The 27,307-nt window shown below is 45.6% G+C and overlaps 1 protein-coding gene across 2 annotated transcripts in view; it reads right to left on the bottom strand.

The window, feature by feature from the left end:
- PCGF3 (polycomb group ring finger 3) overlaps positions 1-27,307 on the bottom strand; it is a 376,752-nt gene that overhangs the window by 43,269 nt on the left and 306,176 nt on the right. For both annotated transcript variants that reach the window (XM_086961653.1, XM_086961654.1), the window contains one exon: positions 11,862-11,958. In XM_086961653.1, coding sequence (XP_086817779.1) covers positions 11,862-11,958 — 97 coding nt within the window. The remainder of the gene's footprint in view (positions 1-11,861; positions 11,959-27,307) is intronic.

Genomic DNA, 27,307 nt, shown 5'->3' with positions numbered 1-27,307 from the left:
GCCGGGCGAGATGAGGCTTTCACCCACACAAAGCTGGGTGAGTATCACTAGGAGGAAATGCCTCCATGTGATGGAGCTAGTATGCTTCTATGTTATGCGGAACGCAAATTGTTCTCGCATGTGTGTTTTGTCCTAATGGTGTCTGTGAAGTTATGTTGTTCCATGTGTGTAATAGAGTACATGCACTTTTGTTGTCTTTTCGACAGGAAGAAGATCCCCTTTCTGTCTCCAGTGGACACACAGGTTCCAAGTTTTGGGGAGATACATGACTTCCTCAAGTACATTTAATGTTTGTCAGTAAAGTCTACTGTATTTGTACACCTATCACACCCTGTTGCAGTAGCTAACTACCTTGAAGGTCCTGACGAAAGCTGGAGCACTGCTCCATTAAGCTGAAACTAGTCGACCACCCTACACAGCGCCATAGTGTAGCCTTACTCATCTACCACTAGGCGTGTTTTTAATCTTGACACCTACACTAACTTCCATAGGTATTTCCCTTAGTGTAGGTAGTTGATTTTAATAATCACCTTTTCTAGAGCACTGCACTTGTCTTATACTTTGCTTTGAGCATGACTGTGGCTTAGTATGCCGCTCTCCACTGATACTCCGCCACGTGATGATTTGGGCGTGATATGGAGCGACTGCTCATTCCCATATGATGAAATGCCGCCACGTGGGTGGTCTGATGGGAATTTCTCAGCCCAGTGTGACCCAACGCACTCTTTCCACGCATGCACCTGTGTAGTTTTTCATTCACCATTTAGGGCAACACACCCCCCTGGACCTGGTCTTCTCTTTCTGTGTATTTATGTTGATTCTAGGGGCATGAGTAGACAGGTCGGTAAATTATTCCCCTTCTGACCCTCTGCACACTTGGTATTTGGAGTCACTTTACCTCCTGACTTTAAAGACTTCTTTAACCCCTTCGCAGCTGGGCAAATTCCCATGCTGTGCTGGGGGGCGTGCACAGCGCCCCTGTGCTCATGACTAGGTCAGCTCGTCATGAGCCACGGTGGTTGTGTGCTCATGACGAGCTGAGCTCGTCATGACCACATCCGTTTCTTTAGAACGTTCGCACAGCAGGGGAATTAGCCCAGCGTGCGAGCGTTCGAAAGGTCATGACCGAAGGGGTTAAAGGAAAAACAACTTGCTCTCATCCGGAACCAACACTAGATGGCAGGAGTAGGCAAAGCATGGTTATCTACAGACACATATGCTTTGGACAACAAACAAGTGACTTACCTTCAGTAATGCCTTTTCTGGTAAACACTCTAACTGCAGAATGGTCACCTCAGATGACCCAGAAAAGTTTGTTGTCCGGTGCTCTTTCCAAAACATACAACCCCTGAATGCTTAGTTATCAGATGTGCTTCTGTTCCTCATTGGCCTATCAAGCCTATAGCTACAGCAACAGATAATGTTCATCTCTCGGTCCTTTCAGCATTTTTACGCCTACCTGGACAGACATTTCCCCAAGTTACCTGTGGTAATGTTTTTTTGTTGGGAAGGGGCTTGTCAATATGTCCCCACTGAGTCCATTTGTTATGCTTTATTAGGTTCTCACCTCCTTGATTATATACTCCATTCACATCCATGCACAATTGTTCTCTTCGTCTTCTTACCATCAAGGCAGCATTCCGCATCGCCATAACATTGACCAGGCTCGCGAGTGAACTCCAGTCATTGTCTGTGATGCCCCAACAGACCTCTTTCTTCCAGGACAAATCAATCCTCTGGGGGGAAAAAAGTCATTTCTGCATCACTGACCCACCGGCCTTCCCCATTCTGTGGAATGGACTCATACTGACCATTAATAACATGCCAAAATAAAACACCTGAACATTGCATGATCTGATTTCCGCATCCGAAGGTGGGGAACGAGATCAGAAAGGGTGACGTTAGCCCGCACAGGTGGTGTTTATATGGGGGCCTGACGTCATATCTGGAGCAGACAGATCGGACCTGGAGCTGCACCTCGCTACCTGTCCACGTCTGAGGAAACTTCTGAAAAGTTTCAGGAACCAGTCTGGTGCCTGGGGGAAATTTACAAAGATTTATCTGGGGTTAGAAGTCTATATTAGAACGCCACGTCTACAGCAAGAAGAGCTGGAAAATAGCACGTTGGTAAGTGACATCACCACGCCTTCCTAAAAAAAAGAAAAATGAATCTCTTCTGGGGTTAGGGGTGGTTTAACTGAGTGGGTCTAAATGTCTTCGAGTCTGAGCCAGCAAAGAGTATGCAACAGCACGTGCCACCAAAGGCAGCAAATGCACGTCTGATCTACAGCGTCAGTGATATGTTAATATAATTCCCACAAGGATACACATCAACTAAGAAAAGGGTTCCAAGAACCATGCAAATTATTGCAAAGGGACACGGATTGCTTTCAACAAAATACGGTCATTTAAATCTGGAAGAATGAATCCGATCAGCACCGCTCCCTTAATAGTTTCTGCTTTATGAACTACGGTTCACACCTTGCGGCTCATTACAGTGAAACAAAAACGTACATTTGTGACATATTCGGATACTCTACCTCGCCAGCAGGCAAGGGTACTCGATCAGAAACCTGTACACAGAGGAAATAGAACCGTTTGAAAGTGCTGCCATCTTCTGGTGGGCAGAAGGATACGCGCTTTACAAATGTGGAGCTGCGCATTTTTAGGTTTCGCCTAGCGGAAGCTGCGCTCTGCGCAGCTTTTCCGCGCAGGCGAAATCCTGTTGAGAACCATAGGGTGCTTTGGTTCGGCCCTCGTCGTTGATTGGCTGGCTCCGTAAACGGAGCCTTGCCATTGGACGAGGGGCCTGTCCGTCAATGCCGGACCAGACACGGGGGCGTTCCCGACATTCTTTGGCTTTTGCCGACGTCACGCGACGCCGGGAACGCCCCCGTGTCTGGTCCGGCATTGCCGGCACCCGCCTTCCGTCGTCAGCGTCTCTCCTCTCCTTTCCCGCCCCCTCCCGCTTGTTATATTTTTATTTACGGGTGCCACCCCGTTTTTATTTAATTATTGGAGGCCGGTGCCCACCCGGCATTGCTCCGTGTTGATTTCACCGCCGCTGGCCCGGAGATCGAGCAAGAGGAGCTGCGCCCGCCTCCCTGCCAAGGGCCGCGCTGCCATTGGCGGCCCTCAGCGCAGGAAGCCAGGCACGCAGTGGTGCGACGTGGGCGGGGCCTCGAGGCGGCCATTTCTGCTTCCCCCTGCCCGGGGGAAGCCTGCTGGTGGTTCGTTGCCGGTCTCCCGTGTGGAGAGGGAGACCGGAACTGCTGGGGAAGCCGCCGCGGATGCGAGAAGAAGGGTGGCCTGTATTAGCAGCCAAAGGAGAGAACTCTTGGCTTCTCCAATGCTGAGGAGTAACCTTCTGCCCCGGCCAGCCGTCGTCAGCTCTCCCCCTCAGCCCGGCGATTGGTCCTCGGCCGCCGGGACTCCCCCGCGTCATTCCTGGGCCGGGCAGAGATTGGCCCGACCTGAGAGGCGTCCCCGCGCGCGCCCGGAGGTATCTGGAGTCCGGCCGTCCCTCAAAGCAAGTCCGGAGAGAAGGAGCAATGCGACCCCCGCAAGGAGCCCCCGCCAGAGTGCCCGGTAAGTCAAATGGGCTAGGGAAGGCTCCGTGTGGCAGGGTGTCCGAGCCCTTCGTGCTCGCATGCCGGCACCCGCCTTCCTGTGCCCCGTTCCAGCCCCCCTACCCCAGGCTTGGATGTGTGGCTTTACGTGTGTATGCAGCCGTATACAAAAACAACAATACAAACACCTGAAAAAAAGCCATTGTCTTTCACACCCATTTGTGTATTTGAGTCTATTTATTGTACTTTAGTTTCAGGTTTTTACATTTTTGCAATAAATACAAACCTCGAGAAAGATCGTTTCTATCTGTATGAAAGTAACTTTTGAAAAGGGAAGTGACGCTCTCTGACTGAAATGAGTCTTCTCAGAACTTGAAAATACCCGAATTGCCTCCGTAGAACCGACAGGATATCTCTTGCGGTAAAACACGTGTTGGCTGATGGTTTGTCTCACTTCCAGTTCAGCAGGACATGCTCAATCCTTAACCTGAAGTTGTGACCCCAGGTTACTAGAAAGCCCTGCAATTAGTACCTTCTCTGAGAACTAATTGACCCCAGTGAACAAAGGAAAATCCCAAACTGTGCCCTCCTGAAGCTCTCTGATTTCTATTCACCTCTCCACCACCTGTATCAGGTGCCCCTAGCACGCTTACTCTCCGCAGCCTCACCCTTGCCCTGAGGATTATAGAGCGATCACGGCCCTGGAGGGGGGCGGGAGGGAGTGCATGCCTCTGGTCGGTCTTTGACGTGGAGTTGGCTCAAATATATACTTGTCCATTGTTACTCGGACTGTCTGGTCCAGAGATTATCAATTAATCCCTTTCGCATGTGTCTCCTGAGATTCCTAGGGTCTTTAATTCATTCTTTGTGTTTTTGCTGTCTTGCATTTTCCCCTGTTTTTTGAGCAAGAAGTCGATACCCTTGTGGCGATTGGTCGTCTTTAATTTAATCTCTAAAGTGTGCTTCTATTTGCCAGCAATCCTCCTCCCCATCTTAACTGACACATGATCCTGATCCGAGAAGGGCACGGTAATTACCTTTTTTTTCCAAATTCGGAAGCAATCTATGAATTTGGAGCTAACCTGTTCGCGATTCATGCCTTGGCTGTCTGCAGGCATGCATGCAGATTCTTTCACATTTTTTTTTTATATAGCTCGAACTCGACCCGTTGGTATTGGAGCACGTTAGATGAGCAACACTTACATTACACAAGGACATATGAATATTTTGAGGCACGTGAGCATGAGAATAATTAGAGTTTGGAGTATTGAGACTGAAGGAGCCATTCGAGTCAAGTGAAGATGACCAATTCAACTGGCATTGGAGGGTGGACGAGCACACACACAAGATGCGTGAAATGCCTGTAGTGTAGAAGGTGGACTAGACGCAGCCTTTTGGGGTTGCAGGGGGTCCACCGAGTGTTAAGGGTGCTGGTGGCACTTGAAGTTAGAGCTCTGGAAAAACTATGTAAGTTTGAGTTCATGGATGGATAAAAACACATACATTTTGGTGTGCAGGGGGCCACCTAAAATTGATGTTGCAGCGGTCATAGCACCTGAAGATAAGGGTGTAGGGGGTGTCAAAAAGTGTGAACTTCAGGTTTCTAGATCAAGTAACTCCTGAGGTTGTAGTTGTGGCCATGCATATGAAGAAGTCAATGATGCGTGAAGGAGCACTTGAAGTTGTCGTGGAAGGAGGGTGTGCACACTTGAGGGAAATCGCACAAAAAAGCCTGGCATTCAGGTTGGAGGTATAGGTGCTCAAGACTTTGTCATAAGATAGCTATTTCACAAGCCTGAGCATCTATTGCTATGTTTGAAGGAATCCCAATCTAGCGTGCCCATCAGTGCTTCCAGCTTTGAAGGCAAATGAGAATGGTATCGAGGACTCTTAATCTAACCATTTTCCTTCAGGTTCCTACGTGGGAACTCCAACCTCTGCAGAATGTCATCAAGGAAACTAATGTCCTTTTGTAGGCACCAAACCCCAGAATCTTCAAGCACTATTAATAACCCTGTTAACCAGAAAAATGCAAGGTTTGTTAGAGCAAGTCCCTGAACATATGCTAATAAGACAAGCAGGGATAGATCTATGAGGTAATAGAGTAGTAGGGATATTGTTCCGGAAACATTTGACTGCTTCCGGGAAAGCATAAAGTGCTAACAGACTTATAACAATTTCTTTTGTCATCTAAGACCATGGTTTGTGGTTGAAATATCAATTGGAGATATCAGTGAGACAAATCGCATATCAACAGTGACCTAGAGGTCGGCAGTGCCGAGTGTGCTACTGTACCTGGTAGAGAAATCCCTGAAAAGCTTTAGTTGCACATTTTAGGGAAGGGACACATCGAGGGCCTTTGCGACCAGTCCCCTAAAATACAGGCACCCCTCCGCCCCTCCCCATTCCCCACACTCTACCCCACCAAGATAGCCTGAGACCACACCTTTACAATTTGCTTCGAGATTTTACAATCTCATGCCTTAGTTTTTATTTTAGAACGGCAAACTTAATGGCACATCGCAAAAAAACCCAATATAAAATGTTAACATTACTTTAACATTATTCCCCCGTGTTATGAGTCCGCTATACATAGTCACCTAACCCCTCTACCACCAACCAACTGCTGTGAGCTCTTGGTTGGCCTGTACCCGCACCCCTCTGTGCCCGACTCCGGATTAGCACTCTTACACGGAAATCCCTGTGCTTTTCCTTTAGAACACTATTTATGTGAAATACCACAACTAACCTCCATGTAGGAGGCCTGCTCGTCCTAGATTGAGCATCTTGCACCATTGGAGAGTCAGTCTCGGCAACTGGGTCCATGCCTTAGTTCCCTGGTGCAGACCGCTTTCTCCAACCCCCAAAAGGGCCAATGTCTCCAGGCACCAGTGCTCATGGGTAAGACTGGGCTAAGGGACCACGGGAGCAACAATCACAACTGCGCCATTTGCAGCTTTTTCTAATGTCTGCTGCAACACCCCCCTTTGAGGAACCCACTGGTACTGATCTAGCGAATGTATTGTTTTTGTGAAATGTGCAGGGTTATGTTAATCTCACTTGATAAAGCGCAACAAATCGTACCCTGTCTGTCTGTGTGTGTGCCTGCAGTGTCCGTCTGTCTGTGTGCGTGCAGTGTCCGAGGTCCGTCTGTCTGTGTGCGCCTGCAGTCTCTGTCTGTCTGTGTGCCTGCAGTGTCTAACGTCCGTCTTTCTATGTGTGTGCTGCAATGTCAGCCTGTCTGTTCGTTCCCCCAGCAAAAAAAAAAGTGAGCACCTACTGTCAAGGCAACCACAGTGTCATGGAGCAGCCCCTCTCCTATCTGTTCCTTCCTTCAACAAATCTCGCACCGGGTGAAACGCCGAAGATGCGCCACTCCGTGCCAGCAGGAATAAGAAACCAAGAGGCAGGGCATGTCTGCGCTTGTGCAAAGTAGTATATTATAACCAGCCACGTAAGAGGGCCGATCTGCGCTTGCGCAGAGTCCCCATCTCCAGACCTCACACGCGTCACCCAGCATCACAGGCACTGGTCACGCTCGAACCCGCGCCATCTTAAACCTTTGCACCTAGGATCTCCGTGCAAACCAGAGCGCTCCACTGCCCGGGGATGAAGTGCTGTGTAAATGTCACAGTGCAGTACATGGTATAGGCCAATTCTACTACAGTACCTGCTGCAGTGCACACTTGCACTGAGAGCAACTGCTGTGCTGTGACAGCTGTGTGGGCGGATGGCTGTGAGAGCTGTGTGGGCTGTGAGAGCTGTGTGGGCTGTGAGAGCTGTGTGGGCTGTGAGAGCTGTGTGGGCTGTGAGAGCTGTGTGGGCTGTGAGAGCTGTGTGGGCTGTGAGAGCTGTGTGGGCTGTGAGAGCTGTGTGGACTGTGAGAGCTGTGTGGACTGTGAGAGCTGTGTGGACTGTGAGAGCTGTGTGGGCTGTGAGAGCTGTGTGGGCTGTGAGAGCTGTGTGGGCTGTGAGAGCTGTGTGGGCTGTGAGAGCTGTGTGGGCTGTGAGAGCTGTGTGGGCTGTGAGAGCTGTGTGGGCTGTGAGAGCTGTGTGGGCTGTGAGAGCTGTGTGGGCTGTGAGAGCTGTGTGGGCTGTGTGGACTGTGAGAGCTGTGTGGACTGTGAGAGCTGTGTGGACTGTGAGAGCTGTGTGGGCTGTGAGAGCTGTGTGGGCTGTGAGAGCTGTGTGGGCTGTGAGAGCTGTGTGGGCTGTGAGAGCTGTGTGGGCTGTGAGAGCTGTGTGGGCTGTGAGAGCTGTGTGGGCTGTGTGGGCTGTGTGGGCTGTGTGGGCTGTGTGGGCTGTGAGGGCTGTGAGGGCTGTGAGGGCTGTGAGGGCTGTGTGGGCTGTGAGCGCTGAGAGCTGTGTTGGGCTGAGAGCTGTGTTGGGCTGAGAGCTGTGTTGGGCTGAGAGCTGTGTTGGGCTGAGAGCTGTGTTGGGCTGAGAGCTGTGTTGGGCTGAGAGCTGTGTTGGGCTGAGAGCTGTGTTGGGCTGAGAGCTGTGTTGGGCTGAGAGCTGTGTTGGGCTGTGTGGGCTGAGGGCTGTGTTGGGCTGAGAGCTGTGTGGGCTGTGTTGGGCTGAGAGCTGTGTGGGCTGTGTTGGGCTGAGAGCTGTGTGGGCTGTGTCGGCTGTGGGCTGTGTGGGCTGAGAGAGCTGTGTGGGCTGTGAGAGCTGTTGGCAATATAAATAACAATGCCATTTATTTATAAGTAAAAAAAAAAGAAATGTCATGAGCAATGCCAATAACTCTAACTTTTCCAAAGGCGAAACCATTGCATTGTAAATGCTTGTTCACTATACCGCCTGCATAGTGCGCCATCAATACGGGCAAAAAGGAAAACTATAGAAAGATCGCCCCCTTGGTGTAACACAGGCAGCTGCAGGCACCGCTAGGAACAGAAAATAAAACACCTTGCTTGTTTTCACTATTGGAACAACTGCCATATTCTAATTTCCTGTGTAAAAGACATGTCTACAAAAATTAAAAAACAACTGTTACACGGCACAAAAATAATTAACTGCTCGAATACAGCATTTTAATCCAATTCAAGTTGAGCAAATACTGCCGTGTCTAAACAAACACCAGGAGGGAAAAATCTCTATAGTTCTGGAAACATTCAGATAGTATCACGTGTTTTGGACCACACAAGATCAACTGTATTTTGGTCATCCAAACATAAGGAACAGGATGGAAGAAGGGACGCGGAGTTAGTAAATACATACTCAACCATGGCGTTTTTGCAGTCTTGCATTTATAAAGAATGAATTAAATGAATATTGCCATTAGACAAAGGAAAATCGAAGACTGGCAGACCATGTCACGCTTGTTTTGGGAAATGCAAAAGTCATGTTCATCATATCCATGCCAATGGAATCATGAGATTAAGCAGACGTATGGTTTTCTCCATTTGCCACATAATCTAACATCTGCTGTATAATTTGCAGATTTCTCTAAAATTGTTTCTGGGTCTAAAGGATCAAACGTTACCAAACAAAACAGTTCCACACGTGATTCCAAGCAGTTGTAGGCCATTTGCCGGGGTTAACAGGTCTCCCTTCTGTTGCTAAGTGCTCTATTCATGTGCTAAAGCGGTACTAAGGAGGACCGACTGTGCCCAGACAGTATGAAATGGAGTTAATATGACAAAAGAAGAAACAAACACTGTTACTAAAATAAATGGAAATGCCGCAGGAGTGCCTACTACCGATGAGTTGCAGTATCGCACTGAGAAGCAAGCCTGTAGCAAAGAGCTTGCTGTTGTGCTCATCTCCGAGATTAGGACAGTGACCAGCACAATTAAGCATTGCTCAAATGGGAGGTATTCAGGGCTCGAGTCGGGGTACCACGCGGGTGGACAGCATCCCCCCCCCACTTATCTTACCGGGTGGATGCCGTCCCCCTTGCCAAACAGCTGGACTTCACTCCCATGACCCTGTGCCCACCCAGACTCCCTGTTCTTCTCTTCAATCACTCCACACGCTGCCTGGGCCCAGTTCCTTGAACACAAAGAAAAAGCAGGCAGCAGTGGCTAAAGTGACGCAGATCTTCTGACCGATGCCACCTGGTCAATCCCAGTCTCCTGCCCAGCCTCGAGTTACTAAACAGGTCCAGCGTCCCCTGGATGAGAGCCATTAGCGCAAGGTTAACAGCCAGTTTATCGTAGGCCTAACCACCTCTGGCTCCGCTGCCGGCAATTAAGTGAAGCCGAGGGCTGCGCAGCGCTGCGAGGCCGGCTTCGGGGGGCAGATGACTTATTTATGAGAGGGATAAAAACTTCGCCGCTGCGGGACACGGGCTCTGCAGCGACAGAACACGGCATTACCAGGGCAGGGTTGCGCAAGAAATGGCGTTCGAGGCACCTGTTCATAAACTTAAAAAGATGTTTTTTAATGGTGCCTTCTGCCAGAGTCTTGCACGTTTGCATTTCTGTGAAGAGTACGTGTCACTCGTACTCTTTTCAGAGGTATTGCAGTCGTGTCGGTCTCGTTTTATTGCCCTCACGCGCTGGCTTCTCAGATGCAATCGCATCTAAGGGGTGAGCGAGGGGAGGAAATGAGCCAGATGGTGCAAGCCACCTTTTGTGACGTCACTTCCGGCGACAGTGTCCCCCCCACTTCTTTTTTTACAACTTGTGCCCTGGAGTTATTGGCTTTGCAGAGGCAATGGATTATTGCAGCTATTGTCTGGAAAGTTGGTCAGGAGACACCGGTTTCAAACAATCTGTTTCTCGCTGATTTTGCATTAGATAACAGCAGCGCCAAGCGACCGGATGGGAGGAAGAGCACTTTAGAAAAAACGATGTTAATGCAAAGTAACAATCCAAATGGCTATACTATGCAGACAAACGCTTAAGAAAATAAGGCATCATGGCTGACATTGTTTAAGGTAGAGGCATTCTGACATAAAGGCAATAAAAAAGGACTTCCATCTCCATCCCCAGTGAAGAAGTGTGGCTCAATGGTTAGAGCGGCAGACCCTGATGCAGAAGTCTAGCCCGGGACCAGTATTCAATTCCCTGCCTCGGCGGGTCTTGGGCTCAAAATTCCACGGACCTGATATTTCTCGCCTCGGTGCCTATTCCAATCATGGAGTCCCACTCTGCAACTCTGGGCAATAGCTTGCTTAATCTCCACAACGGCCCCCACAACGCTAAAGGATGCCTGGCCTCCACCTTGGGGGTGCACTTCCTCACAGGGAAAGCCAGGATGGGTTCCACAGCGGTATTCGTACAAGCGCCTTGAGACCCTTGCGGGTGAGTAGTGCGCTATACAAGTATCAATTTACATCCCTCTGTACAGCATCTGTGCTGAACATTCTAACTCCTAAACTGGCTTTGGCATTTGCTAACTATTAGGGCATGTCTCCAGAGGTCTGAAAAAAGACAGTGATAGAATTATTAGAATACAAACTAAAGCCTGGCTGCCCTCAGGTGACCTGGCAAGTTTCAGGGCAAATTCAAATTTGCCAGTGAATGAAAATGGTATAACGCTGCAGCCCAGCTCGAAAAAGCATCCGAGTCCATAGCCTTCTTACGGTTAGAGAGATTTTATGCACCTGTTTCATACCCATAAAGCCCTTTGAAGGCTTTTCAGTTACGGTAGTGATCTGAAGACTCCAAGTCCCCAATGCAGGACCTCATATCTGCCAACTTGAACAAAAGTGAAGAGTTGTCAGGCCTTAGAGGGGGGGGGGGGCGCATGTGAGAAGTAACTAAAAGATACTTTTTACTTCCCCTGCCCCTCCCTCCCCCAGAAAAAAGAAAAGCTTGTTGAGGGTGGTGCGCATGTCCTAAGGTGTTTTCAGACAACTTAATCGGCGTCTGCAGTGCAAAGCGTCAGAAAAAGAGCTCGAAAACCAATATTTACAGTTGTTTTCATCTCGTTTTCCCTGTCTATGTGTGATATCGGCTCCTCACCTTGTGACCGTGTGATGGGAGCGGATATCGTGTGTCACACGGTAGCACTGTGTGAGTTGGCAGGTATTGGACTTTTCAGTATGAGCCTTCTATCACAAATCATCGCTGTTATAAACATCTGAGGCCATTGAAAGGAATCACAACTACTAGTCCCAGAATACAATGATGTTTAAAACTGGAAATGAAGAAGTTGCGTCTCGGCTGTATTGAGTCATTTTTGCGTCCTGGTTTCAGCATACTGCACTCTGAGGCAGCCAATTCATAACAATGAACATTACACTTCTTTCTCTGAGGAGTTGAAAGTGTGATATGCACATGTAGGACCATAGTCACCATTAAAAATAAAATTCAGGTCGCCGCCTGCGCTCGCACTCACCCAATATACTGCAGTGGATGACTCTGGTGAATAACAATTCGACAGGTCGGACACGTGTTGTTCTCCTCTAGATACTTTACGAGGCAACTTCTGCAAACTGGAGAAGGAATCACATTTAAGGGAAAAAAGTTAGATTAATTACGGACAACATGTCAACAAATGCATAGTGAAAAGGAAGAGCACAATAACACTTAACAACATTCCATGGCCATGCGTCTTTGGCACAACATCAAACAACTATCATAAGTACCTATGTATGTTATATTCTTGTAGCGCCAACCTAGACAAACGTCACCTAGCCAAAAAGCAGCAGTGAGCGTAAAAAAAGATAGTCAACAGATGATAGAAGAGATAGCTGGGTTCTGGAAGAAGAAGTGTACGTTTGCTGCACTACGATGTAGTGTTCTTCAAAGAGGTGCAGGCTTCAGCTCTTCACTAAATTGGAGCAGTGTTGGGGCAGTCAAGATGAATACAGGGATGTTGTTCCAGATTCTGGGGCACAAATACTGGGATGTCACCAAGCAAACCACCTACACACAATTTACAGCCAAGAGCACAGGGAGCAGCAAACATTCATAGTGTTTTGAATGCCAAGATGAACAAGGCCATGACACTACACTAGTGCCAGTGCGCTGTAGATGAGACTTCTTGTAATCTCCTTTTAAAATAGATGAAGCACCTATATAGGCACCACACAGCTAAACAAAAAAAAACAAAAAGAAAAAGTTGGAAGGTTATCGGACCCCGATCAGTTGCCAAATGAAAGAACAAACTGAATGTCAGTTAAACCCAGTGAAGACTGGAAAGCAATCCATCATAGAGGATAAAAAAGTAATAACTATATCTTGAATGAAATACATTGACACTTTCTGCCTAGTAGAAAGCTTCTCGGCCCTATTTGAAAACTTGTGGTCCTGACGAAAGTGCACTACATTGTGGTCCTGGCACCGAAACGCATGTCCTACTAGATCAAAGTACATAGACAAGAGATGTGCACTAAAAATCATTACATCAATTACTATAGGGATGTGAACATGAATGCTGTGTCTTAATAAAGATGTTTCATTATTTTGTCATGTAGGAATGTAAGGAGTGTGGATTTGAATGTAATATCTATTTATGTGTGTTTTTTTAATAATTGGAAGGATCAAACCGAATAAAGTAAAATTAAGTAAAGGAATAGAAGTATAAGACATTTTAATAGCAAACAAATATACTGAGTGACAGTATTAGTCTGTCCACATTTGATTCAATCGTGTTGGCCAAGTGGGTAACATTTTCTCTACATGAATGTTCCAGCAACTAGCTACATAGATGGAGAAGAACTGCTGCTTTGTTTTTAGGTCGAGCCTAGCGGCAGCGTACATGCGCAACTCGCTCTGCAAGGCATGCAGTAGTAGAGTATGCTGTGGAAGCCTCACCTACTCGCCTCCCATATTTTTCATTGGCTGGGGTCATTGTCCTTGATAAATGCTTACTTCAGATTGATAAATAGGTTTGTTAGTTCCTCCTTGTTACCACCCTGTCACCATTTGTTACCTCCCATGAGGACTGGATCTTTTACTTGTGGCGTTACACGGCCCCCTTCATAAGTCAGTGAGCACTATTTTTTTTATTTGCAGCGTGGTCTGCTTTCACTTTAGAGGCTGCGCTTGTTTATTTAACTAATTTTCGGCGTTGACCAAAAGAGAGTGTTTCTACTCACTAATTTAATAAGCCTTTGCAATGCCATAGGTCTCGCATTTACGTGATTTTGAGCTATTGACATTGCAAATAACAATGCCTTTTATTTTTGTTCTCGTTTTTAAAGCATAAATAAAAGACATTGTCATTTACAATGCCAATAGCTTAAACTCGTGTAAATGCGAGACCTATTGCATTGCAAATGCTTGTAGGGGTTGAGGCTCAGGTTTGGGTGACTTTTTTGGTCACTAGTTTAAATGTATTAATAATTTTGTTCGCGATCCATCGCTCTGTGTAAGGTAGGCGTATCCCCATTCCTCTGCCCACTGAGATAGATAAAGTCGCAAAGGTAATAAGAGTGATCCATCGCTATCCGTCAAAAGTAGGTAAGGGATGGACACTCCCTGACAGCAAGATGGGTGCCTCACAGAAACCAACATTATTTTGCAATACTCTGATACGGATTGTATAGACCTGGCCTTCGCAAAGGTGGGCGGGGGCGTCTTGTGCTGGCCCAAAGTCTGCTCTGACCTTCCGAAGTGCCCCCCTCCCCCGGCTGGCATGATGTGATCAAATCTCTGCTATTTTCAGAAGATGGCTGTGTGGCATGTTATGTGCGCACCAAAACATTGAAAACTTATTTTGTTACACGCCAGTCGGTTTAAAACCAGACCACTGGTTATCAATAGGCTGGCGTCTTGTGGGTACAGATTTGGGTGCCAATCCTTCGGAGCAGCTTGCATGAACTCGCATTCAATTGGGGTCGAATGTAGTATTCTATGGAATCTTCCAAAAGTACGAGTGTACTCTCACTGCAACAGGAAGGACATGTCTCAGAGCAGATCTCTAATTATTTTCTGTGGAGACCCTGGTGACCTATTGTAAACACAATAGGATGGGAGGATATAAATACCTCTCCCTGGTACTACAAACCTGCAAGCATCAGCGTGATTTCTCTTCGGCTGAGTGGAAGCCCAGCAGAATGTGTCCCATCTAGCACCAAGCCAGAGTACCGCTGTTGGAAGCTGGTGTTTGTAGTGCTTCACACTGACAGGTTGCCAGTTTCAAAGCACTGCAGATTTCAGCATGAGGAATAGAGGTGCATGGGCCTAGTGATTCAAACAGTCTTGAGCCCGAACTAGGCACCCCGGGATGGTATTTGGGCCAGCTCGTTCCACAATGAGCCCCTAAACCACAAGGGTTGTGACCTTTGCAATTTGCCTGTGGTGATTGAACATTGGCCACAGACAGCACAGCTACCCCTCGTTTTACCCAAATCCCCACCTGGGGTGTCGGCATGAGCAAGTCGAAGCGTATGCTGTGCAATTGCTAAGGTGAAAGGGTCTGGCATTTGCCTTGGTCTGCAGGGGCAGAGAGAGAATGAGTGCAAAAAAACACTGAGGTCTTATTACTTGGCTCTCCCTGTACCCGAAGGCTCTAGTTCACCTTTTTAGGTCATACCTAGCAGCAGCGTGCATGCGCTACTCGGTCTGCGAGGCATGCAGTAGTCTAGTATGCTGTGGAAACCTTGCCTACTATCCTCCCATATTTTTCATTAGCTTGTGTCATTGTCCTTGGTAAATGCTTAATTACGATTGATAATGAGGCTTCTTAGTCCCGCCTTGTTACCATCCTGTCTCAATTTGTGACCGGCCATGACGACTGGATCTTTTACTTGACTCCGTACATGGTCTGCTTTATCTAGGGGGTGAGCACTATTCTGTTTATGGGCAATTATGGGGACAATGGGGGCCGCAATTTTTTTTGTATTTGTATCCTGAGCGCGGCGCCCGCTTTAGGGACACTGCGCTCCGTTATTTATTTATTTTAATTTAATTTAACACTGAGCGCGGCTTCCACTTCCGGGACACCGCGCTCCGTTTTTTTTTACTTTTATGGTGAGTGCGGTGCCTGCTTCAGGGACACCACGCTCTATTTTTTTTTTTACTGTAAAACTGAGCGCGGCACCGCTTCAAGGACATTGCGCTCTGTTTCTTTCTTTCTTTCTTTTTTTTACTTTAAAACGGAGCACAACGCCCGCTTAAAGGATATCATGCTCAGTCTTAAAGATTAAATAAAAAAAAGAAACCGAGCGCGGTGTCCTTGAAGCAGCGCCACATGTTTTCAATTTAAACAAGTATTTGCAGTGCAATAGGTATCGCATTTACGCAAGTTTAAGTTATTGGCATTGTTAATGACAATGCTATTTATTTTGTTTTAAAAGACTAAAATAATAGGCATTGTCATTTACAATACCAATAGCTTAAACTCGCGTAAATGCAAGACCTATTGCATTGAAAATGCTTGTTATCTTTGACAGCTCTTTGCCTCCAATCTGATGGCATCCCGGCTGCAGGTGCGCCCAGAGTCACAGGAAATGGTAAGCTTAACGACTAGGTGTTGGATTTGGCAACTGTGTAAATTAAGCACATGGTTTTGAAGATAATGTAGGCTGGCAAGGGAAGCCCGTTGAGTGGTGATATTTCTTTAGGCCCTGGAAGAGACATGCTATAGAGGGTAGGATGCAGTTATATAGGCGACCCTCGAATAGCGAAATTGGAGAAGCTGCACAGTCTCGCTATAATAACTGGTAGAAATAAACTGACTCAAGCCACTATCATGAGCAGTCAAAACTCAACAAGCTCCCTTTAGCCAATACCACGAGAGATAAAAATCAACAAACTGCTTCACACCACTATCATGCACAATAAAAACAAATAAGTTGCCCCAAAGTACTTTGAGTCGAAGAATTGAACAAGTTGCGTCAAGCCGCTATTTTTAGTGACAGGAATCAACAATCTAACTTGAATGCTAATATGCCATTTAAAGTCCTGCGAGTGTTTTGGATTCTAGAATACTCTGCCTCTTTGGAAATAGTTTCAACTTTGCAGAGGCAAATTAGCCAGTGTATATTCACACACAATGATGCTGAACCTGAAGCATAACCAATTTTTGTTTTCTATTAAATATGTCTTTGTCAACTAGGTTAACAAATAAAAGAAAAAATTGACCCATGACGCTGCTTAGCTTCTCTCTTTCTCTCTACTGGGACAGCTGAATACTCAATTTCTACAAAAAATAATGTAATTTCCTAAAAAACAGAATAGAGTAATGAAAAAAATGCATGTGAATGCGCTTCCACCCAGGTAGACCAAGGAGGTCCTCACCAACCAGAACAAACGTAACAAGCATTGAGACAGCAAATAGGTCTCGCCTTTGGAACCTTTTAAGTATTTAGTTATGCAGCAGGTCCCAAAGGCGAGACCTATTGGCTATGCCAATGCTTGTTTTTCTTTCATTCGTGTCTACCAAAGCCGGAAACGACTCCCATAAAATAATGAAGGACCGCTGTAGTCTCCCCTGGACCACTGCCCACTAAGTTTGGTTTTATATATTTTAAAACGAAAAGGATATTTTCTGAATTAAAAAGAAAAAAACAGCAAAGCATATCCTCTGCACTCTGGTCGCCAGTCACTTTGGCATGTGACCAATGGAAGACGTGTAGGAGCCATGAAGAATGACTCACGTGGACATCTAGAACATGAAGTACCCAGAATCCTCTCTGTTTCCTCAAGCTCCTCCACCCTGAGGAGCTGCCGCGTAAGACGACCTAGAGTGGAAGAGAACGCTTGCCAAAGGTGACCGGCCGATTAATGCCGTTTGCGGGCGGCTGAAGTGTGACCTACAAAGAGAGGGCATGTCGACTTTTTAGCAGAGTGTGGATCTGGTTAGGGGTTGGGCCCTGGCAATTATCCTTCAGAGCCCGTTTGAACTTACCAAGAGTGCCAAACACATATTTGTTTCAGGGTAAATGCTTGTTTTGAAAGGAACTCAGAAGACAGTCTACCGGCTACTAAAATGATGTCTCCGTGAAACACAAGGGTGACAATAGTGAATTGAAGTCAACACAAAGAAATAAAATGGGGGATAGCTACATGATAGAAAGCAATTGAGGTGAACATTAAGAGAACAAAAAGAGGCAGGTCAACACAAAAGAAGATAGCTGGGGGAAGTCAAAGAGCATGTAACAAACCGGGGTATACAGAATGTGACTGATAGATTCTCAATGTGAACATGCAGCAGAAATAGGGTTCTTGGGGCAGGCACCAGAAGCATCAAAGTCAAGGGACGGGGTACTACAAAACACACAAAACTTTAACTAAGCCATGAAGTTGGTAGAACACCCATAACACAATCAAAGGTTTAGAGGGAGAATACAGACATGGGATGTAAAAAAAAAATCATGCACGCCTTGCGCTGAAGGCAAAACAAACTAGCGCTGAAACACAAGCGCGGCCCTACGGCTGCGAAAGTTAATTAATGAGTACTTGTGCGCGCGCAGTCTGCTCTTTTTCAAAGTACATACTCGTGCTTGTGGCGCCGCTGCGCACTCCCCCAAGCTGTATGCCGCCACAAGCACGAGAATGTGCTTGGAAAAAGAGCTGTACGAGGGCTAAAGGTCTCCTATGCAGCGCATGTGCACTGCGTAGGCAAGACCTAAGAACTACCCTCTCCTCTCACAGCTGACCCCCACTTTCCATAAAGCTCTGGAATGGCAGTTACAACCCGGATGGGGCAAAAAAGATACCAGAGGAATGAAACACTTATGCACAAAAACTAATATCTAAGGTATTTTAAACAAATATTACTGTCTCATTTTTACAGACCAAGAGTCCGGTTTCCTTAAATCAGGGCCAGCGGAATTATGTGTATCTGTTGGGTGTTTCACACAATGGAGTTGCCACGTAATTCTTCATCCACTCCATAATTTATAGATTTTAACACAAAAAAATGTTTCTAGCTCTAACAACTCAAACCTTACTACAAAAGCTGCCAAACGTGTGACTGTACAGTGTAAAGCTGTTTGCAAAGGTAAACTAGTCACCTTTCAGTTGCTGATCAATGTGTGTGTGTTAAATAGATACTAATGACGTGAAACCTTTGCTGTGTTAATATTTTTAAAAATATTGAAGTTATTGTTCCAAACTTGGCGTCGTTACGCCACATAATTTGCCGGTTGCCACACTTTTATCAACTTGCACAGATAAAGGTATCCTGTTTAATCTTTAACACAGATAGTGACAGTATTCGTTGACAAGGACAATGAAAACTTGTATATGGCGAGACAGCCCGCTAAATGTGTACCAACCCCGGCAGCACAATGACTTTTCCCATTCATATTGTTGTTGCACAGACGAACAGTGACGTCGCTCTGCAATTACCTTCGACTTCTACCATTGCAGTGCCAATGGCATTTTGATGAGGTTTGCAATTTTTGCCTAAATCGTTCGTGTTCTTGGCATTTAAGCAAGTAGTTTAAAACAAATCAAAGGAGCATGAATAATGAATTAAAAAAAGCAATGGATTAAAACTATTTAGTGTACTGGACGGTAAGAGGTCGGAGTCTGCATACGGTGTAAAGAGCACTGGACAACTCGTCTCAAACTGGGTGGACAAGACAGACCTTCCCTGCAGCACAATGGCGGCGGTGTACCCAATAACAGGCTCTAGGTATTTAAAGCCCTTCCAAGAAAATAGCATTCGCTTTAAAACGTGTCCCTCTCCCCCCTCCCTTTAAAGCGGACTAAGTAACGAAGAGAACACTTTAATATTTATTTATTTCTCTCGACAACTGTTTCAGTCTTTCAAGGTTTAGAAACAACGGCCAGCCTCGGGATTTTACGCAGGTAAAGGGCGACATCTACTGCTCACACGTGGGAATGCATGTATTCTAGATAAACATTCCGCAGTCAGTAGTTCCCATGGCACACACAAAAGTAAGGCTTCAGCTTCAAGTATGTTCGATGTCTTTTGGTGAGCTGTCCATAGATGGATGGGTTCGAGTCTATATAAACACACACATGGCTTAACCACAACGCCCGGGCGAGGTCGCTAACGTTTCTCGACCAGGAACGGGTTTAAATTCTATAGACACAAAAGTCAACGAATATGCATATTTCACCAGAACGAGTCTCGTGAATACTGACAGACCATCACAAGTGCTCATACACCAAGTCTGAATGCCTGAGTCCGCGTCAGGGGCTGCCATTGGAGATGGGATAGGCCAGCACACACAAAGGGAGAGACAGCAACGAGACCCTGGAGAGAGACATTATGTAAATGAGACACAAACGGTACATACAGATAGAGACTCATTGTTTGAGGAGACCAGGAAAGACAAAGAGAAACAGAACGATTTCACTGAGGAGTCAAGAGAAGAGGCCCTGACACCTAGAAGCAGCGGAACGCAGAGAGCGACGCCGGAAACATCAGCTCGCAAAGCGTCTGTTTTCACCCTGAATATTATTGATTGCAGCGCAAAGCCCACTTAGTCCCCAGACTTGCCACACAAGCTTTCTAACTTTGAACCCTTAATGACGTCTGAACTGCTTCACATACGGATAAATCCCCCGGGCCCGTTTCCAGGCCCTCGAAAGGCTATTCTGACCGTGTAATTCAAAAACCACCACCCTCTGAGGGGCCTACGGCAACACTCCGCATCACTTGAGAAAATATTGTCAAGTCGGCCACCCTCAAACTCTGACACTTAGGAAGGAGAGAATAAACTGGGATGTCTGGGGTTGGGACAAAGTTGGAACTGTTCTACTGCATGCAGGGGTTAGGAATTCTCCCTTCTCTGGTCTCACTACTTCCTTTCTTTTTTTGCTTTCTATAACTTGTCTTCTTACTTCTTATTGTCCATCCTCCCTCGGTCAATGGACCTCGCCTGTCACAGCTACTGTTACTTCCAACACCATCTACCGCTCCAATCACTGCCAATCTTTCCCTTCATTACTACCTTCTTTGGGTTAGTGTTTAGCCGTTACTCTTCTAATCTCAAACCACTCCCACAGCCCCACTCACCCTTTCCTGTAACTCACAGAAGAACATCGCTGAATCTTTTAGTGTCCTGTCACTGCCCACCTACATCCCATTCTCCATCACTCCTGTTACAGCCCCTCTACTATAGCCTTCCTTCGCCCCAGCCACTGCCAGATTCCTGTCGTACACTCAGCAATATGGTAGCCTCCTGGCATCATGAGCTCGCTCCTCCGGAGGGATAGGGCCACAGTTGAACGACCTCTGCTTTAGGCACACGATCCTGCTATAGATTTACAAGCTCTGCACGCATTCCACCATCTTGTGCGTCAGAAAGTATAACTTGTTATTGAGAATCCTGGGTATGTCATGGTGCGCCCTGTAGGCCCAAGCCTCGCTGTCCAGCGTGGAATGTGTGGTGTTCTAGGGTGCACATGGGCTGCAGTTGACAGCCGGGGGAGAGGGGATGGATTCATCCTGCAGTGCTTGCAGAGAGGTCATAACTCGATACTTAATGTAAGTTAAGGTAAAGGAGTTTAATAAGCAACTTTACTTTGTGCAGGCACCTTTACACGCATGCATGTTGGATTTTTGAATTTCTTCAGCTCATTTCCAGGAATTCATACATTTTATGTTGAGAAGTTTAACAAGAAGCTTACCAAACTGTGAAATAAGGTGGGGGTAAAGTATTTACTGAGGTGGAAGGTGTTAAAGCCATGCATAACAAACTCCTTTCGAAATCTTATCTGGAGCAACGAAGCTGTCACTGAATAATGTATTTTTCCTTTCTCACGTTACTGAACACAAATGAAACTTTTAAATTAACTTTAAGTAAGTAAGTTACAAAATATTTCTTTCTTTTCTTCGCATTACACATGCGGCACCCAAAGTATCCTTAACTTAGGGACAGACGATAGGGTAGAGGTTGCTGGTCATTGTAACTACAGCATCTCACAGACAATATGAGAACATGTTACTTGATACATGTTGTAAATTATGCATAAACCTTTAAAATCCGCAGATGCCCACCAAGTGAACTGGTTTGATAGGTTTCTTTGCAAGATCCTACTTCAATCACCACCTACGAATGACACTAAAAGGCTGCAAAAGCAAACCAATATGTTTCGAAAGTGGTTCTGGATTATCAAAACACTTCTTAAAAACACTGGTTGTCTCATAGTGCCATTTGTGTGTCGCCTTGAAAAAGTAACGTGTAGAATAAATAATTACAATACAATACCACCCTGATCAGCAGGAAGGACAGCAAACAAGCTGAAGCAATCTGTACTTGGTCCTTGCTCCACCCGAAGAAAAGAAGGCAACACCAGCACTACCCAATTACAAGGCAGCAAATAAGTGTCACAAACAAGCCAATGAATGGTAAGCAAAGAGTGGGCTGCAAGCCTCTTGTTGTGCACAATATGTCTTGCAAGCGAAAGCGCGGGAGCTGGCACAGGGGAGCGGTAAAAACAGTGAGACTAAAATATTGCACTGGGCTAATCCAAGATGTGATTAATAGCCTCTCAAACCAATGGCTAAAGGTTCCAGAGCAGGATAATATATGGGCGAAAGGAGGCTCAATTACTATATAGTCATCATGGATGGTGCAACCACCATACACTTTAAACCGAAAAAAGTAGGTTGAATTAACTGATTGAGATGGAACCCTGAATAACATTTAACAGTAAACCCACTACAACAGGAATCTATTACCGCCCCTGCGATGGCTCCAACGTGACTCTACCACTTGGCAGAAACTTCCACTATCCCTGCTAGGCCGGGCGGCCCTCTTCAAAATGATGGCACTGCCTAGGTTTCTCTACGCCCTACAAAATTATCCAGATCTGGTATCGAACTCCTATTTTGTAGCAGTAGAGGCGGCGCAGCGGGCTCCCCTCTGGTCAGGTACACCTAGAATAGCGCTCCACAAACTCACGCTGGGATGGTACGATGGAGGGATAGCCCTCCCAGATATCCGCAAGTATTACTGGGCCGCCCACCTGTATGCGATCAACTAAGGGACATACAGCGACGGTAATGATCCAGGTTATGGGATGGACAAGTGGTTACTCCCCGGTGGGAAATATGAAGCCGCACTCTACTCCAGACCTGGTAAACATCAGCTCACGGGACCGATGAAACACTCGGTACAAATATGGGATATGGCGCAGCGTAAGCTTGGTTGGTTGGTTGGTCCAATACTCTGACCATGGCCACTCCACTATGGGCATCCGAGAAATTAGGCAATCTGGGACTCACAAAGAGGTTCCATAGCTGGGACCTTATTGGCATCTCGCAAATTAAAGACTTGTGGGGCCCCAACCGGGTCAGGTCCTTTACTTACCTACAAGAAACATGCGAATTAGCACACGCTGAATATTTCAGATGTATGCAAATTAGACACTCCCTCCAATTTAACATACCGCCGGGGACTAAACCCCCACAGGCCTCCCCACTCGAGGACAGGCTGCTCGACGGACACATGCCAGAACACGCCATCTCCCTCACATATAAAAAACTGATAAATAATCCTCCTGACCCACTCATGTCCCTTAAAGAGAAGTGGGTGGCCGACGGGCTGGAGATCGATGCTGAAGAATGGTTGAATGCGCAAGCATCTCCTAATTATGTGGCGATATCGGCTAGACTTAGGCTCATACAACTTAAAATACTGCATAGAGTATACATCTCCTGCACTAGACTACAGTCAATGGGAGGAGGGGGGAGGGACTCTGCAGGCGGGGCTGCGGTGAGACGGGCTCTTTCTTCCACATAGTGTGGGACTGCCCATTGGTGCGGAGGTACTGGAGACGTGTGGTGCAATGTATGCAAGAAGTATGGGAGGTAGACATACGCCTGGAAGCGAAGAGGCGCCTCTTGAATATTTGGGAACCCACAGACTTGCCTTCAAAAGGGAAAATCTGGGTCACACTGGGGCAAATGGTGGCAATGAGGAACATCGCCCGCCTCTGGGGTGCATCAGTCCCACCGAAACTAGCCGAATGGCAAAAAGACATGGATTGATGCATGCTGCAGGAGAAGACTGTATATACTGTGCGAGGATGCCCCCGAAAGTGGGGGGAGGTATGGTCAAGCTGGAACGAATACAGAGGTGACATATGTGAGCCTCCACAAACCCGCCGTTCTGGTATGGAAGATATAGAATAACATGTTGCTCTCCAAAGCTAACTCAATTTACATTATGTATCACACTGTCAATGTATTGTATTGGTGTTATAACTGACTCTACTATGCAAAATGTATTGACCAATTTTGTTTACTTTATTCTGCAAATAAAAAGTAAACCCAGATATGGCTTAAGAATGACCTTAAGAAAAACATAAGCAAAGCCAATATGTCCCTCTTTGAGACATATTGGCTTTGTCAATGGTATTTAGCCATGCTATTACAGCATCCTGGAGATGGGTTGGCAGATAAAAGAAAAAATGTGCTAAAGCACTCTTTGGAAGCGTACGTGAGGGTGGCGCAACATAGAAGGTGCTGGCTAAAACATGGGCGGCATGGGTGTGGTGGAGCAACACTGATGGTGCATGTGAGTTGGAGCTACACAAAGGACTTGGGCGGGGAGAGAAACTAAGAGGTTAGGGATATAGGGTGGAGTGCTAGTCAGATGATGCGGTGGGGGGCAAAGTGAGGTGATGTGGAGAAGCAATGGGCCACAGAGAAGGAGGGCATTGGTAGGGGCAAGCAACACAGATGGGGGGGCACAAGCAACACAGAGTGCAGGGGTGAAGAGGAGAAGCAAAGAGTGACAGCAACATGGAGGCGTGAGGGAGACGCACACAGTTAAGAAAGAAATGGGGAAGGACATGAGAGAAAGTGCAACATCAAGGAGGGGAGACAGAAGTACATGAGGGACAGTGAGCAACACAGAGTGGCAGGGGAAAAGAAGTAAGCTAGTAAGCCAGCTGGATAACACATGCAATCTTGTGAAAAAAGTAGTGCTTGAAAAGCAAGCAGTAGAAGCATAGAAGTCAGCTAATCAAAAGAGATGACTGTTCTATTGAAGGGGAAAACACAACGTTGACAAGCTGGGCTATGAATAAGAAGCAGGCAAATGAGATTGTAAGGAAATGTAAGCAATGATAGGCACTCGGTGGGTTTCGAGCCCCTTTATGTTCTTGGTAAGTTCACAATATGTATTCTTAACCAGACACAACCTAAAAACCACTAACAGTTGGTAAATTAACTCAAAATGTAATTTGCTTACTCAGTGAACCAAAGTAAAACATACCATAAGGCAGCCTTCCATCTTGATGAGAATGCTGATTTATTCTGTGCACAAACATCAAAAGTTTCTTAGTTTGAATGGTGGGTGGGCGATTTTAGATAAACAGCAGTAAGATAAGGAAATTAAATAGGTATTTGTAATTCTATTTCGCAGCTTGGAACTTTCTAGATTCTGTGCATCTTTCTGCCATCTAGTGTTTGGGTCCGATGCCTATACCTAAAATGTTTATCTTTTAAAACATGTTTTACTATGGATGCCAACCATCAGTCAAGTCCCTATGATGCTTGAACGTAAACTATTAATACCCCTAAAACGTGCCTTCCATTTTAGATTTTGTTTTGCAGCATAAACCTCTTCTAGATTCACATGCTGAGCAATGATTACATAGAAATAATACTCCCACCTGGAGGAGAGTTTGAAGGAGAAGTTGTGCTAGACCATTTTTTGTCCCTTATCCGGCCTCCAATAGTTTCCTTTGCAAGACTGAATGTCCATACAATAATATTTGATAAACGTGTTGTGAAGACCATGCCGATCTCCAATACATATGTCCTTTTTTGAGACATTACCCATAAAGGCCAATATTGTGTCTTTTTTTCTTGTAGGCTGTGCTTTGGGCTTTAACTCTTCTAGTTCTGTTTGTACAACCAATCTAGCCAGAATTTCATTAGTAATAGCAATTCCAAAATATTGTGTTGCCTCAAAAAACATAATTCATTTTTCCAACATCCTTATTTTTCAGATCGTGCAAAACTGTCCTTCTTACATCTAATGGATAGAAAGCCCCTTCTACAACTATACTTTGCTATTGGAAAGACAGGCTCGTAAGTGCATGGTCTGAGTGATATGAAAAATGAGAAACACTCGTTGGTATAAATCATGGATGCACTCTCATCACCACTTCACCCTTTTGTATTACCAAATAGGGTTCACCGACAGGTAAGGTCTGTAACTCATTTATTATGTCTGAGGCTTGTATTATGTATAGTTTCAAAAGGAGTTTCCATTAAACCTGCTTTATCGAAACTGAAATTCTATTTAGTAAGTGGTACTGTGTTCATGGGCTGGTAGTGTGGGGGGGGAGGGGGCTTCGGTTTGGGTGGTACTGACTAACTTTTTAGCACCCTCCAGAAAAGTTCTGATAACTGCTTTGGAGAATGTCTGTCTGATGCAAACCCTTTCTGTAGGCTTCAATGGGTGACAAATAGACTCTTAAGGAATTAAAGCGAAGAACACAGTTTAGTAAAGAACAGACGATCGACTACGAAACACGGGACTTCAAACGTGTGATTCCCTGACTGAGGACAGCCACGCATGCATCATATATGTTAACTGAGGACCAGAGAGCAGGGGATGTCACGGCATATCTAGCCATCAACCAGAGAACAGAAGACATCAAATACTGGATCTTTGTTCAGGGCTCCACACAGATCAGATTAAATGTTTGAGGATACGGTCTTGATGCAAACCATGATACCTAACGTGTGAGAGTTGAAAATGTACAGCAATGAGGAATACTGGGGAATCATTGAGATGTTATTAGCCAGAAAGCAAAATGATAGCCGACGCGTTTCGAATCCAGGGAAGTAAATACCCAGATTCTCATCAGGGCTTTCTTGATTTTCTGAGTGCAAAACAAACTGTTCTTCTTCCGTTTGTACAAATACAAACAAAAGAAGAACAGTTTGTCGGCATAGCAAAGGAGCTTAACAATATAAAGGAACCAAATACTTGCTTTTTTGATAGTTTAAATCCATTTGTGCTATCAATGGAATTTGACATTGAATTTTGGTGATTGCTCCTTTGTTGTCTTTATTTTGGATATCGATTTATTCATTTGCAATCCAAGAGAGGTCATGAATATGTATTCTTTCTTGTGTAAGGTTTTTTGTGTGTAAAGTTTTGTACTTTGAAAGTAATAGGCAAGATTTGTCTTAGTAATAATGTGGACTCGAATTGGTGTTGTAAATAATTGTACATGTGTTTGCAAATAGTGTATAGACTCCATTTCTCCTTTTCATACAGGAAATGTGTTAAATAGAAAGCAAAAAAAAGTTGAATCAAGATGTATAAATAAAATACCAGTGCAAACAAAAAGTAATGTGCGTTTGACCATAAAGCGAGAATAACGATAGCTTAGAAAATAAGTGTGGTTTAGGCATCTTTGTTGCTGATTACTTGGAGCTACAATAGGGGCACATTTCATAGTTTCCTGTTGGGCGACCCTAAGATGTTAGCTATCATGTGATTTTAAGTACACCAAGAGATTTCATCTTCATAACTGCTTTCGACATGCCACAGTGAGGTAGAACACGCTTTTAATACAACTGCGATTATGCGACTAAATGAAATATGTTACTCCTACACACCTAAATCGGGGCTGGACAGCAGAATAATAAGAATAACCGTTCTAACAGACATTATGTAAAGTGTGTTAGAGTGAGGCATTCATTTAGTTAAGTACAGTGTCTGAAGCAGGTTCAATGTGTCCCAATGTGAAGGGCAGTTGGCTGACCTGTTTGTAGGAAAGGTTGACATATGATGTTCTATTGTGGACTGATGACGTCAGGCATTAAACGAACATGGACCAGGATGTGACAAATACATATATATCAAATGTAATAAAGAGCAATAAAAAACCAAACCTGCTATTTGATATGATCTGCTTAATTTTAATTCATGACAGAGGCCA

Source organism: Lissotriton vulgaris, chromosome 3_1 (genome assembly GCF_964263255.1).
Source record: "Lissotriton vulgaris chromosome 3_1, aLisVul1.2, whole genome shotgun sequence".
Lineage (NCBI taxonomy): Eukaryota > Metazoa > Chordata > Amphibia > Caudata > Salamandridae > Lissotriton > Lissotriton vulgaris.
The sequence above is the reverse complement of the archived record's forward strand: the minus strand, read 5'-3'. Positions and strand labels throughout refer to the sequence as shown.